Raw genomic sequence first — 17100 nt, forward strand, 5'->3', positions numbered from 1 at the left:
CACATTGATATACTTCATTTTCGAAGACACAATTTTATGAGAATACGAATGATGCAGATCTAAGACTATTTTACATAAAAGAAGCAAATATATATATATATATATATATATATATATATATATATATATATATATATATTCTGATATAATACAATTTCATATATACACAACTCTTAAAACCCCAATATTTTCCGAAAGAAAAACGAATGTGAATTTAGATAAAAATAAATCACTTGTGAAATCTTATTCTCAATATATCCTAATAATTTTGACCCTTTTTTTGAAATATTAGAAGATGTGTTTTTTAAATATTATCTTTCAATATTTTAAATTATATTAATATCCTTTATTACAAATATAAGTGAAAAACTTTCTTGTCAAATGTCTTTAAGCTTTAAAATTGATCTCTTTTGGTTTTTATATACAAAATAACCATAAAAATTTCCGACTTTGATTTTCTTTTAAACTTTTAGAAGATGTATTTTTTAAATATTATCTTCCAATATTTTTGATTATATTAATATCCTTTACAAATCTAAGTGAAAAATTTTCATGTCAAATATCTTTTTACTAACAAAATTTATTTTCTTCTTGACTATTTTTTTTATATGTAAAATGACTATAAAAATTTCTCAAGGGTGAAAAAAATATTTAATTTCGTTTAGAGTTTTAAATTAAAAATTTATTTTTAATATATCCTAATAATTTTGACGAATTTTTTTTTAATGTTAGAAAATATGTTTCTTTCAATATTTTTATTATATTTTATTATATTTTATTTTATTATATTATATTTTTATTATATTAATATCTTTTAATTACAAATCTAAGTGAAAAATTTTGTCAAATATCTTCAAAACAAAATTTATCTTTTTAATTATTTTCCTTTATATATAAATAAATGATTATAAAAATTTTTCAAGGGTGAAAAAATTAAATATTTTTTTTTAATTTTAAATGAAATTATAAATATATTTCTATATTTAAATAAAATATATATATATATATATATAATTTTATTTAAAATTAAAAATTTCTAGAAAGCTTTTTTTAAGATTCATTTATCTTATCTAGGACAAGGCGAATCACGTTCCATGGATATAAGGTAAGGACACAGATTAATTAATCAGTGGTAAGGAGAAACTTCATGCTGAAAGATCGAACTGATGCAACGCCCCTGTTCGCGCATCTAGGTTAGATCTATTTTATGCCGTGGAAGGTAGAAGTGGGGACTCTGGCGAGGACATTTCGTCCAGTTATGGCGGAAAATGTTTTCGTTCTACGATAGATACTGATCCGCGTTTATATCGGTTTATCGACTCGGCCGATCGTTGACTTGACACGCAACGCTGAGTCCCATTTAAATCCTGGTGGAAGTCATATTTCGTAATCATGGATACGCGTGGCATCGAGGTCACGAATCAACTTCGAGTGAGTATGAATTCGTGGACTCGTATGCACAGTGTGAAATTTGCACGATTTAAATAGACGGAAATATCTCGTCCTTTTATATAGTTTTATATACTTGATATCCTTGTAATTATACAATTGTATATCACACATAGTACTAAATTTTTTGCAAGGATGTAAAAGTTCAAAATTATATAGAGCGATTCTTGTCTTTCATTAGATTTATTCAATCTAAGTACTCCAAAATTTATTTATTTATTTATTTACGTAGTATGCAAAAATGATTGAGAATTTATCTCTTCCGGAAGAGAGAAAAATTATTCTTTTAAGAGTTGATTATATGTTCAAAATAATAAGATCTCTAATGAATTGCATTATTTATTGAAATATGGAATCATGTTTTAATATTAAACTATATGAGAGATACACAGTTGTATTCTATAATTTTTTATTTTTGTTAAATAAATTTATTTCATTTTTTCAGAGCGCCATTCGTGCCAAACTAAACGAACTAGGTGTGCGCTACGATGAGGAACTACCAGACTACATATTGGTGATGGTGGTCAACAAGAAATCTCGTCAACAGATGCACGATGATCTAAATCTATTCCTAGAAGACTGCACTACCACATTTGTAGATTGGTTGCACGATCAAGTGTTGAAGAAACTGCAGAAAGTCACCGTAGCGAAGAAGAAATCATCTCGTGAGTTTGTACCTACAGTAGTGGTGAAGCAGGAGGAGGAGAGAAAAAAACGAAAGATATCCGCAACTTCGTTTCTGGAAGATCAGACTGCGGAGCAGTCGGGTATCGACAAGTCCTTGGATAAAAATGTGAAGAATGATAAACAACTACCTTTGTTGCAAAAGCAACAAACAATAAAGCCTTCCGTATCTAATCAAAACTCGGAACAGAGTTGCAGCAAAAGCATGGAAAAAAATGCAAAGGGTGTACAAAGCAACAAAAATAAAACGGACGAGGCATTGACACATAGCAGTGAATCTTGTCAAGAATCTGTTTCCTCGAATAGACCGCAGCAGAGTTTGGCACGTGACGAAAACACGACGAAAGAGAGCACCGCGTTGGAAAATTCTACCACGAAGATCTCAGATCATGAGCAGAGACCGAGCGAGGCAGCGCCGGGTAATAAAAGCTTGAAGAGATCACTGGAGACGAGTAGTCGTCACGACAGCATCGAGAAGAGAGATAACGAGGTCAAGCGATCGAAGCCTTCCGAGAAAGAGGAAAAGGAGGACGCATCGTCATCACCGGACACGGTTTCGAGGAAGCTCAAATCCTGCGTGAACAAACCAAAGATCACGTCGGTCGTATCGGTGAAGAATCGTTTAGGTGTAGTGTCGCCGCGGAAGAAGTTCGAAAATTACAGGGAGAAGGAAGGCAACGGTCGCTCGCGTCCGTTGGAGAAGCGATTCGAGAAGTCGCATCGTTACGACAACGATCGCAGCAAGAGCAGAAACTTTGAGATGGACGATCGAAATTCGAGACGGAATCGCGACGGCGAGTCCTCGCGTCATCATGAACAGATGAATAGGCTCAATGATGTAAGGAGTCGAATAGAAAGCAACAAAAATGAGAGACTGAATAAAAACCTGACAGAGTCTAGAGAGAGAATCCTGAATCCTGGTTCGAAAACGGACATATCTGCCAGAAAGGCCATGTGTACCGTTAAAGATCGTCTAGGCATTGCAAATATCAATAATAAAATGCAGAAGCAATCTATAAAATTGCAAGAGGCGGTGGATTATCGGAATAACTCAAGGAGTTTGGAGCAGATCGGTAACAATACTAAGAATATCAAGGATAGATTAGGTCCGGTGAAAAACCATTTCAGGCCGCAACAATTGCATAAAAGAAAGCAATCTCGCGACAGTGAAGTCAACGAATCCATAACGCCTATGAATCCCGAAGAGGAACAGCAGGAGGAGGACGACGAATTAGACAATGATCAATCGTCCACTGGCCCCGTGAAGTCGCGCATAGTCGCCGTGAACAGATCTGCATCCTCCGCTGTAGCAAAGACTGAGAGAAAACGCTCAAGAATCACGAACGAAGTATTGTTCAATACAACTCAACATTCCGGTTATGGAGGCGCAAAGTTGCAGTCGGATAAGATGGAAAGAGGGGCATCCAGCGATGTAGATGACGTAAACATTGAAGATACGAGGCTGCCAAGTAAAGTGATTGTCACGCCAAGACCTTTGAAGCCGCTGCAACCGACGCAGAAACGTGCTACGCAGTCACTTCTGTTGAGAGCGGTCGCGGAAGCGAATCAATCCGTCGTCAAGCAAAAAAATCCTGAACCGTCCCTGTTGGTGAGTTTTGTTAATTTATTGTAAATGCATATGTGTACGCTATATGTGTAAATTATTTAAATCTTAAACAATAAGTCTTTGTAATTGAGTAAATACGGAGAAAGTATCTCTTAATATCTACATCATGTTTTCATCGTCAAAGTTTTTAAGTATCTACGATGCGTTTTTCAAAGAATTTTAAATGCCGAAAAGAAAAAAAAGTTTAGTGTTCATCAGAGGTTCAATTTTATTTAGGACAAGAAGCCGGTGTTAAAGCGTCTTAAGCCTACTCCAGCTCGTGATGTAAGTCAAAACTTGTCGGTACATTTTAATTCTAATAAGAGACTGGTCATGGAAAAGATTCAAGTCGAATTAAACACGGTAGATAATCTGGATACGGAAGACGTCGAACCTTGTAAGTTTTACCTTCTGCGAAAATAGAGTTTTTGTATCAGAATTTGAAAGAGTTATGGAACCTTTCCGTGTCCAACTACCATCAGCTTCATTGGAATCTTTATTTTTATTAATGTTCCATTAACATAATATACTAACGCTTAATACCAATATCCCATAAATATCTCATAATCAAAATTGCTTAAAGATTCCAATAAAAATCTCTTTGTGATAAAAAGATTAACTCTTTCATCTCGCTATTCTCAACTCTCTTTTATTATTCGTTTATATTATGATACATATTCCACAGATGTACCTCAAGCAGTAACGGACGAGCATATGGGAGTTGTGATGTCGTTGTTCCAAAGGAGTGACGACAATCAGAAGTTTTTAGTCACTTTGAATGGATATAACAACAATCTCATGAAAGAGAAGATGGGCTCTGAGGATGATGAAGAACGACTAGAAATGGAGGTAATTTTCTTCCGCCTGTAAAATGTCGTCCCCTAGAATTTTAATCCTCGCGCGCATTCTAGACGCCCGATGTTCCTCCTCATGCTCGCAGGTGAACGAGGACGACGAGCTCGCCCTGTTGACGACGAATAGTGAGACATACACGGCGACGACAACAACAACATCGGCACAGGCATCGACGCCAATCGAGTTGGAAGCAAGTGCGTTTAGAATAACGACGGATGGAACGGAGGATGACACAGAAGACGTCAGTCTTCTTCTCTCCTCGAAAGAGGCGAGCGGACAGGAGAATAATGAAAACTGCAATACGGAGAACATGGATAAGGCTGATGAAGCGCCGCGAAAACGGAGAAAATTGAGTCCAATAGTATACAACAGATCTCATTCGCCGAGTCCTACACGATTGAAATCTACCGCGTCATTATTGCCAACGGTAGTCGCAAAACGTATGAACTAAAATATTCTCTGGCACTTGTCTTAAGCATGATATATATATATATATATATATATATATATATATATATATATATATATATATATATTGGTTATATTGGTGTATTGTTTTTGTTTTTTCAGTTACAGATAAGAAAACGGAAAGCACAGGCATAACTGTATCAGATAAATCTAGAGAGAACTGTAGGTATTGGCCAAATTGTACGTTAGGAAACAAATGCGCATACCTTCATCCTCCTGTTATGTGCAGGTAACATTTTTTTTATATTTAAAGTTTTATTATTTATATACTTATTATATATATTTGACACTATGCTATTATTTGATAGATATGTTTATATATCCATATTTATATCTCTATTGAAATATTTAGTCTCGTTTATTTCAAATTATAAACAATATTTTATTTCTACAAATATATATATGAAGCTAGAAGCTATGCAATATTTAAATTTTTATGACTAATTTTTCTTGCGCAGTGCCTTCCCAGCATGCAAGTTTGGCGACAAGTGCGCCTACAAGCATCCTAAGTGCAAGTTTGGTTTATCTTGTACGAAATTGGGCTGCGTGTTTTCTCATCCAGCCCAACAGTGCAAGTACCATCCGTTTTGCACGAAACCAGCGTGTCCGTACTCTCATCCGGTTACTTCCATTCCGGCAACGGAAGCGACGAATCAGCGGGCAAAATTTACTTGGCGGCGGCGAGATTGAATGAATTGTCGCGAATGTACAAATTTGTCTTACATCTACCGGGTAACAATCAAGTTTCAGACCGCAAAAAATTACTTTGTATAAATCGATGATAAGACATACCTCACGCAATTTTCAATTTTGACGTGAGATCATAGCAGAATTGATTTCGTTATTGAAGAATGTATCTGGAAAAAAGTATGAAGCTTTAGTCATGATTTATTATATTGTATCACAGCTTGCTTTCTTCTGATGATTTGTATTTAATGAAATAGAAAAATCATAAAATCTTTTAAACAAATTGAATCATTTAATTTTAATTAAGATTATAATAAATTATTAAAGCTTTAATTTGTAATTTAAGATGATACATAAAGTCGTTGATTTACTTCCATTTTATCTATTTTCATAGACTCTAAGAGCTCGTGCGTGTGCATTGTCAGTCCGTATTGTACGATTTGCTGCCATTTTTAGATTATAGTTCTTGTATGTGCGAAAGAAAAAGATATAGTTTAGTTTTAAATAGGTCTAGCCTATGTCGATTCTATCAGCCTTGATTCTAAGACTTCTCTTATAATGCAAGTGGTATCTCACTGCAGCAATTTCATTTGTTATATATATTATATAGCGAATAATGCAGCCTTACTGCATTATAATATGCTCGAGAATGTGTCGCCACTTGTGCGCTTCTAATTATATTGTTAGTATAAATATATACACACATACACATACCACAATAAAATCTGAAGATAGGAGATGTGGGAAGAAAAGATATGGTTTAGAAAAGAAATTGTAATTTACAGAAATATAATTGTGTATTTGCTTTTGATAATGATACATCTCAATAATATTATAGATCTTATGTACGACAATTTACTAGTTATATTAATAATAATAATAAAGTAGAATCTCTTTTTTTATGATTCTATATAATTTGTGTAAATTAAAACGTGATCAAAGTATGTGATTTTTATGTCAGTTTTATTCTTGAAACTTTCTATCTTTTTCTCACACATTTCATATTTTCAAATTGTATTTTATATATGCATACACACTATACATACACACTATACATACACACACACACACACACATTATATACAGGATGTCCAAAAACTATCAAACTTCCTCTTAATGGCAGATTTCTTCAGAACGAAAGAGCATTTCAGAACGAAAATCCTAATATAAAAATGTCGAGGTTATAATAGTTTTTAATGGGAAGCAATTAAATTTTACGAATGAGAAGGCTGAGATTTCGCAATTTCAGACACAGTGAAATAACAAATAAAACAAGTGCTTTATGAATGGGGCGCTCTTTTTATAAATGTTTTAAGGAATCTGCCTTAGAGAAAGTCCGGTAGTTTTGAAACATCCTATATATATATATATATATATATATATATATATATATATATATATATATATATATATCATAGATATATATACCTAAATCAAATATTTGATCCTTAGATTGAATCCAACTAGTTGCCAGAAAAACTATTAGACAAAATAATTTTTTTTTTAGTATTTCTCTCTTTTTCTAAGGAAACAATCGTCGATTTAAAAATAATCAATATTGATTTAAACGAGAGAAGGATTCTTAAAGATGCTTCTTGTTGTACAGTGTCTCAGTCTTCCTTCTTTTTAATGGCCACTTCTGATCTAGAGAGTGATCAGATAATTCCGGCCAACAACTGATACAGAGTAACAAATGTAAAGATTTTCTTTAAAAGAGAAGGAAACTCGAACAAAAGATATATGCGTAATGTATCAGAATATGTCCGTCTCCGTTCGCGGGCGGCAACGAACTCCTAGTTTCTCTGTTAATATTTCAACTTCACAATTTTTTGTAAAGGAATTGTTTGTATTCTTAGTATATATATATATATATATATATATATATATATATATATATATATATATATGATATATATTATACATAAATATATATAATATATCTTTTCTTTATACTAGATAAGTGATATATTATTATATATACTATATAATATTATATGTACTATATAATATATTATTTATGTATAAGTAATACACATTTATATATTATGTATAAATATAAATAATACACATGTATACATACATATACACATACATACATAAATTATTGCGCATTATATGTATAATATTATTGAGAGATGTTATTATAAAAATAAAAATACACGATGATTTTTAAATGTAAATTGCAATATCGTTCTTAAAGCATTTTATCCTATATCTTCAGATTTTAATTTATCAATGTATAAATGTGTAACAATTCTACAATAAAGCAAGAGTCTAATGTTGGTTTTCTAGCTTTGGACAAAGATAGTGCAAAAGAAAAAATCTCCAATCACTCGAATTTTATATTGATTAGAACAAAACAGGCGCGCGCCATTAAACTAATTAATGCACAGTTAATATTTATTAATTATTAAATAATTAATAAATAATTATATTTAAAATATATTAACTGGCACGATTTGTCATAATCACCGCGATGATAACCGCTCGGGGCAATCGTAAATCGAAGTAAAATCGTATTGAAATTAAGATCGAATTTTGCAACAACTAATTAACATCGCCGAAAAAACACAGCATGTCAATAACTTTTTTTTAATATAGCCTTTATTAGTATTTTTAGTAATTTTTAGTCATTTAGTCATATTATTTTTAATCAAATTTTACAATTATTGTTTCAACATATTACGCAACAGTATCAATAATTCTTTTTATCGAAAATATGATTAAAATTAATGACCAAAATTAATTATTTAACATTAAATATTATTATAACATATTTTAAAATTAATAAAACTTTATAATTGAGAGAGATGAAAATTAATTATTTACCATTAAATATTATTATAACATTTTAAAATGAATAAAACTTTATAATTAAATAAATAGATAAATAATTTTAAATAATATTAAAACAAATAATATTTAAATATTTAAAAACTGCGAGAAATCTTGTTGGATATTTCTAATTTATTTTCGGAACTATTCCTCTTCATAATCACTTTTGATCCTCGTCCAAAAATTTCCATAAAAGATATTATTTTTCTTTCAATCAATTTTCTTACAATTAATTATTTTTTCAATCAACATTTACCATTATTTTAACATTTATATAAAAAATGTCATCTGTAAAAAAAATTTGTAATATTAATAAAAGTAATGAATATGCTTCATTTTTTAAAATTAGAATTTATTAATCATTAACTGTAAATTTTTAAATTTCCTTTTATTTCGATTTTCTGTCCTTTCTCGAAATCGATAAGATTGTCGTAATCTGTTATTTTTACTTGCAGTTTATAGATTCCATTTGTGATTGAACCATAGCTAAATGTTTTAGAATTATTCGACTAGATATTAAAATTAGTTTTTATAAATCCACGTATAACACTAAAAAATTAAATATTGTACTACAAATTATATTCCAAATATTATATATATATATATATATATATATATATATATATATATATATATATAATATTTGGAATATAATTTTATCATTGAGGATTTATAAGAAAGTTCTTAATTAAAAGGTTTTATTTTTACTAAATAGATATTTAAAAAATTAAAAAATAATTATTTAAAATAAAATTATATTTTATCTAACAATTTTAAAAAATAATAATAATAAATTTATAATATTATTATTTAATATTAAGTGTCGAATATTAAAAATAAATATTTAATTTAATATTAATATTTAATTATTAATACATTAATATAATATATATCTCTCTCTTACGTATACAATTAATTAAATTTTCAAGAACTTCTTCAAATTGTAATTAATTTTTGTTATAAAATGTATATAATATAAATTGTTGAGTTTATATAAAAAAACACCTATTTATTATAGTGTGATTGAATTATAAGTTCATATGGAAGTGTCCCGTGATTAAAATCTGAGAATTTAAATTTTTTTGCTTTTGCACCATCTATGTGAATAATCTATAAAATATGACAACTTGAAATTATTAATTAATTAAAAACTTAACTTAAAATAATAAATTTTATTGCATTAACGTTTTAAAATATACTTATTATTATATATTAAATAAGATTATATTATTATCAAGGTAATTAATGTAGCAGAATATAAATAATTTATTAATTATTCGATTTGGTTCCTAATAAAATTCTATTCGCTTAATTTCTTTGTACCAAGCAATAACTTGGACTTGATGCCGGCTATTATTATTTGTAATATATTTTAATAATTTATATTGCTGAATCTTGCCTACAATTTTAGGTCCTTCTATCTCATCATTAAAACCAACAATTTCACTGAAATATTTGTAAAATTAAAAAAAAATTATTATAAATAAAAAAATTATTTTATCTGTAGTTAAATTATATTTACAGTTATAATTTTTATATGTTAAGGTCAATAATTTTCGAAATCAATTAGATACTAAATTTACTGCACATTTAATTCCATTTTGTCAATTTTATGGATGTGTGAATGTAAGAAATCATATGAGATCAATTTAATTAAAAAATCAATAGTTGGTTTAAAAATCAATAACAAATCATGTTATGTTTCTAAGTTTGCAATTAAAGTTTAAGAATAAATATAAAAACTTACACAGTTGAATCTTCAAACTGAATCGTTTCTAATATTTCATCAGATATAAACTCTATTATTTCCTCTTCATTGTTATGATTTAAAATTGAAATATCTTTTCCACTTTTTGTTGAAATATCTTTATTTTCAGAAATACTATAAATATAAATATATAAAATATTACTAAATTAATAATAATCATTAACATAATAATTATAAATTTAATAATAAAAAAATTAATAAGTAATAAACGTAATAAAATGTAATAAGTAATAAACGTAATAAAAATTAATAAGTAATAAACGTAATAAAATGGTATTAATTAAACATTAATAATTAAATGTATAATAAATCAACGTATCGTATATATATAAAATATAAACAAAATTTTTTAATTAAGCGAATTATTAAAGCATTTAAATTTATTTAAAACTTTTTGTTTATGCATTAAGAAAATTAAAAGAAATAAAATATTGCGAGAAAAAACATGAATAAATGATAAAGAGCTTATTAAATCGTATAAATTTTTTTTTACCTCATTAAAAAATCAAAAAAATCCCAGAGAGCTTTTGCTGCTTAATAATCGCAGAATCAAGATTTGGAAAATCGGAAAGATCCGGCAAAGAGGATAGCCGCTCCATACGCAAGAAGCACGGGAATTCTGAAATAGAATTGCAATACTATATCTAAAGCGGGGAACATACACTTTTGCATAAGCGCATAGTCATAAGCATAAAGAAATTGATTGGTCCACAAACATATGCCTAACGAAATGAACCAATCAATTTCCTTATACTTATGACTATGCGCTTATGCAAAAGTGTGTGTTCCCCGCTTAAATCCTGGAATCCGAGATATCGATGGAGCAAATCGGAGGAGAGCCAACATCTGGAAGTCCCAAGCGTAAAGGATTGGGTTGAATTGTATTCTTCATCAACTTAAAATGAAAAAGAATTTTGCATATAGAATGGCAATGAACCCCTTAATACGGCCGTGAAGGATCGCGAGGGCTATGAGACGGCCCTGTTAGACGCGAAAGCGCCACAGGTGTCTTAATTGCGATCTATCGAATTAGTACGTCTCCTGCAGGACTCTCGCTTGTTGCTCATCATTGTTCCGCGAGTCATCGTTCAGTGAGGAATGAAGACGCAACCCGAGAAGAGACTGGAGCAGAACAAAGTTCGTCAACGACCGATTTTTAATCGAGCGTCGATCAAAAAGGTAAGTCCGCCAATTTTTTTTAGATATATTTTATTTGGATAAGTAGTTATCGTGATTTCGTTCTCGCGATCGATTAAGCGCACATGCTACGTCGCGCTTTTCCTGCACCGCAGCGACGAATCAGTGGCTTTCGCGTTTCGCAATTCGGATTTTCTTTTCTTCTTATTTGATTATTTATTTAGTTTTAGCGAGAGTTACAAATTATACATGATTATCCAATTATTTTGTCATTTTCGAGATTATCTAGAAGACGCGAATATCGTGCGTTTATGCGTTGTTACCTTTGAAGGTCAGCGTTGTTATTATCATACATATTTGGAGTCGTGGTGACCTCAGGATAATCAACATTATATATAAAGATCAGTGTGAAATATATTATTTGAACTTCTGTGTCTTATTTTGCAAACGAGCAAACTAATATTTGACTCAATGAATAATTTCGCATAGATTTATATAAAGAAAAATTAATATAATTTTATATATATATATATATATATATATATATATATATATATATAAACAAAGTCTTAGATGTGTGCATATTGTGCATTTAATTATTTATAACTTATTTTATTTGTAACTTATTTTAGCTATACTATTACTTTGTTTATAATGCAGTTTATTAAATGTAATTTTTCTTAATATTGGAAATAAAATAAAAATATTTACAATTACATTTATATATACAACATAAATTTTCATTCAGTACAATTTTTTAATATTATTATTTTTGTAGAAAATTTAAATAAGTATTTTATAAAAAAGTATTTGATTAAATTGTTTTTATTTAAATTTAATTGTTTTTATTTAAATAATAATAAAAGAAATAAATTTTATAACATAAATTTTTATTTTAGCGCAATTTTTAGATATTATTATTTTTGTAGGAAATTTAAATAAATATTTTATACAAAAATATTTCTTATTTAAAATGTTAAAAAATCAAAAAATTCCAGAGAGCTTTTGCTGCTTAATAATCGCAGAATCAAGATTTGGAAAATCGGAAAGATCCGGCAAAGAGGATAGGAAGCATGGGAACTCTGAAATAGAACTGCAATAGTCTATCGAATTAGTACGTCTCCTGCAGGATTCTCGCTCGTTGTTCCGCGAGTCATCGTTCAGTGAGGAGTGAAGACGCAGCAACCCGAGAAGAGACTGAAGCAGAACAAAATTCGTCAACGACCGATTTTTAATCGAGCGTCGATCAAAAAGGTAAGTCCGCCAATTTTTTTTAGATATATTTTATTTGGATAAGTAGTTATCGTGATTTCGTTCTCGCGATCGATTAAACGCACATGCTACGTTGCGCTTTTCCTGCACCGCAGCGACGAATCAGTGGCTTTCGCGTTTCGCAATTCGGATTTTTTTTTCTTCTTATTTGATTATTTATTTAATTTTATCGAGAGTTACAAATTATACATGATTATCCAATTATTTTGTCATTTTCGAGATTATCTAGAAGACGCGAATATCGTGCGTTTATGCGTTGTTACCTTTGAAGGTCAGCGTTGTTATTATCATACATATTTGAAGTCGTGGTGACCTCAGGATAATCAACATTATATATAAAGATCAGTGTGAAATATATTATTTGAACTTCTGTGTCTTATTTTGCGAACGAGCAAACTAATTTTTGACTCAATGAATAATTTCGCATAGATTTATACATACATATATATATATATATATATATATATATATATATATATATATATCCAAAAATTAAAAAACAATTAGTCATAAAATTAAAAAGAAAAATTAATATAATTATATATATATATATATATATATATATATATATATATATATATATGTGTGTGTTTTTGGACTAAAAAATCAATTATTATTTGTGAGGATTTAATTAAATAATTAATATTCATTAAGTATTTAAAAGTGTAATGGTCACTTTAAAATTTTTTTAAATTATTTTTTTATAATATTTAAATCATTATATTATAATCATTATATGATATTTAAATCATTATATTATAATCATTATATGATATTTAAATCATTATATATGTTACTCATATTGCCATATTTTTCTTGCAACATTTTAAAACTTTCAGACAAATAATTGGAAAAAAATATTTATTAATAATTTCATGAACATTTTTCCTATTAAAAATTTTAAAATAATATAATCTTGTAATTAAACGCAACATTATATTTAACATTTTATGACTGAAATCTTGAAGAAAATCATAATTTCCTTTATTATTGAATATCAGCAATTAAATTAAAATCATGAATCTTCCTTAGCTATTAAAAAAAATTTATTATATACATTGAATGTGATATTAAATGCATATAAGTAAATTAATAAAATAATTTTATAAATTTTCGAAAAAAACATTACTAATAACTCTAATAGTTCATATAAAGTATCAAATAATAGTTTCATATAAAGTGATAATCTAAAAATAGAAACTTTAACAAAAGTATAGATTTTATAAAAATCTTTTTCTCTAATTTTCTTTTGCTTAAATCATATAAATAAAGAATCAAATCACGTAATTAATTGCTTAATTTAAATTGCAAATAATAAATAATAAATAGATAAATAACAAATTACTTACAAGACTGGTAGTTCGTTGCTTAAAGAAAAATCGGGACTTACTTTTATAATCGACGCTCATCCAATTCTTCGCTCTCCATCCTTCATTCTCGTATTCCTTGATCTTATTCCTTGAAGCCCATGTTCTTGCCGAACTCTCGCCAAACACTGATGAGCAGCGAATGGAATATTAGATCATAACGTGTTTTCTTGTTTCTAAATTGACATTTATAGAGGCATATTGCGTAGAAATAAAATCCGAAAGAAAATACTTGTTTATATTTTTGAGTGTTGTAATCCTTATAAAGGTTTATCAAATATTAAACAGTATGTATTTGTGTAATGTGAAAGTTACCGACATCATAGATATTTGCCGCTCCTTTTCATTTTACATAAATTAAACGAATTTTTGTTCTTTATCTTTGTTTTTCATTTGTTGTTAAAAAACATTATAAATTATCTTTGTTTCTATTTTCAAAGCTCTACATACAGAAAAAAGATCTATATAATGGATACTATTTTTAACTATTAAAATTTTATAATATAAATGGAAAAAAAACAAATACTTTTTTACTGATTTGATTTTTTATAAACTTTTGTATACTATAATCACTACAATCACACTATAATTTTATTATATCTTCGATATTTTTAGAATGTAGATATTTTACTATGTATAGTTTTTGAAAAGATATCTCTCTTTAATATATTTTTGTTACTGTGATATTTATATATTTAATTAGAGATAAAAATACCAAAATGTATAATTGCCGTTAAATGATTTAATATCGACTTTATCACGTCATTATTTTTTTAGTGATTTAATATCACTAGCACATCTATTTTATCTACAAAGCTTTCGATTCGATGAATCTCAATCTGCAAAAATTAAGCAATTAACTAAAGATAAATACATATTTTTCACGTATATGTATTTGTGTATATATACAGGATAATTTAAAAATTCAGGATATGTGCGATGCGCAAAAATTAAAATAAATAAGAAAATTGTGCATTTTGCAACTTTTTATTTGCAACCATTTTGCAAATAATCATATAAAATTTAAGATAATATAAAAAAGTTAAGTAAAATATAATACATAGCAATAAAAAAATATAAATAAATATAAAAAAGTTAATAAAAAGTTAATTTAAAAAAGTGAACTTATCCATGCGAATATAAGTACTACACGGCAAAAAAAGACGACGCACTTGCGGTTGCTAAATGCGCGGCGAGAAGAAGCAGCTCAGGTTATACGGTTGCGAAGCGGACAACAAAGCGTTGAGATAATAATCACGCTTTTATGTTTTTTTTTACTCGATTTTAACTTACTCATTGCACGAGAGATGATATAATTATTATCCAACACTTTGCATAATAATATACTTACCATCAATAATCACCATAATCAGCATTTTGTATCAAATAATGTCCTTTAAAATTGATTCCACATTGAATTCATGTTTCATTCCAAATTTTCTGCACTATTACATCTTCCCATTCTCCGCTTTTAAATCGTATAGAGATTCGTTTTCCATATACTTTCGTAATAAAGATTGATATTCTTTTTGGGTTAACGTAATAATAAACATTTCACCGTTGTTTATTTTAACAGCATTGTTTAATGAAGTATTGATAGACTGAACGAAGTCAGTTTTAAATATTCAAACTTTTTTTATAAAGCTTCTTTTTTTCCACATTACATATAATAAATTTAATATTTGACAATACAATGTTCTAAGATGTAGCAAATTTATCGAATATATAATAGATTTTATTTAACTGAAAATGGCTGTATTATGTGAAGAAATGACGTGCGCATTGACGTATTTGTAATTTGAATGTCTGCAGGATTTGACGAGAATGATTAGATTTCCACTGTGTGGAAATCGCGCGATATCTTATTCTAAGGTGTCACCTTGCGCAATGGTCTTATTTTTGCAATGGAAAGGTGCATCATGACGTATCAATATATTACTTACTCGGAATTGGGAGACCGGACAGAGTTTAGCCGCAAATAATCAATACATCGATACATATAATCGATACATTTGAATCTGTAATTAGCATGCAATTTCCTTGCAAAACATTTATCAGTATCTATTATATTCTCGTGACGTAAATAGGCTTAAACCTCGATAGGTTTCTATGCTACATAGATTTACATGTCGCATTAAAAGAGACACTTTTACATATTATATATTTACCATATCAAAAGTACATAAATCCACTGTCACTGTTTTAATTTCTTGGTCATTTAAAATGACCGCATAGTCATTTTTGGCAGCAAGTTTATATTTTGGCAGATTGTATTTAGCGTTTAAAATTTAGACGCTTAATCGCCCACACGCATCTTCTACTTTTATTATTTCTTGCAGTCTTCTGCAGGCAATTATTGTCTGGATCTTGTCTATGGCATTTTTAATGCTTAGAGGCTCTTCCTATAAAAACATTTAAATTAGATAGATAGATAGATAGACAGAAATTTATTCGCTCCCCTTGGGCTTACAATCTCTTACATTTAACACTTACACAAGGTGTCGCGTAACACATGTCAGTCCACATATTACATAGGCAAAAAATTATAATAAATAAAAGAATATCAGATAAGTCGTAGAAATAAACATCGACAAGTAACTCAGATTCATCGCAAACCAATATTAAAAATTATCGTAACCTTTTGAAATCTTAAACAAAGACGAATATAAAGATATAATGGTCGTTCAAGTAATTCAATGAAATCATAATCTTATATTATAATTTTAAAATGTAGGATATAAAAATTAGCTTCCATGCGAGTGTATAATCCCAAATTAGTGAAAGATATGGCTGAAACTTCCTTGAAACAATCCAGAAGTTGTAATAGCGAGATGTGTAGGATAAATCAACACTAAAGACTGATCTATAAATTGAAAATTAAAAATTACTAAAGTCACACTAGTGTTAGAATAATTACAATGAGAAAAGTTAAAAGACGAGAAAGTCTAATAATTAAAAAAAATATTTTAGTT

General features: G+C 28.5%; 1 protein-coding gene across 2 annotated transcripts in view; it reads left to right on the forward strand.

The window, feature by feature from the left end:
* Positions 1–1193: 1193 nt before the first annotated feature.
* LOC126854208 (zinc finger CCCH domain-containing protein 14) overlaps positions 1194–17100 on the forward strand; it is a 43605-nt gene continuing 27698 nt past the window's right edge. Inside the window, exons 1-7 of one of the 2 annotated variants that reach the window (XR_007688078.1) lie at positions 1194–1431; positions 1895–3742; positions 3977–4136; positions 4425–4588; positions 4680–5034; positions 5165–5291; positions 5521–6110. Coding sequence is in view for 1 of the 2 variants with exons in the window: in XM_050600683.1 (XP_050456640.1) it covers positions 1393–1431; positions 1895–3742; positions 3977–4136; positions 4425–4588; positions 4680–5034; positions 5165–5291; positions 5521–5752 (2925 nt within the window). In the remaining variant the exon portion in view is untranslated. Of the gene's footprint in view, positions 1432–1894; positions 3743–3976; positions 4137–4424; positions 4589–4679; positions 5035–5164; positions 5292–5520; positions 7133–17100 lie in introns of those variants that run through there. The other variant, XM_050600683.1, reaches the window with a different exon arrangement.

The sequence above is a fragment of the Cataglyphis hispanica genome, chromosome 13 (genome assembly GCF_021464435.1).
Source record: "Cataglyphis hispanica isolate Lineage 1 chromosome 13, ULB_Chis1_1.0, whole genome shotgun sequence".
NCBI classification, from domain to species: Eukaryota; Metazoa; Arthropoda; class Insecta; order Hymenoptera; family Formicidae; genus Cataglyphis; species Cataglyphis hispanica.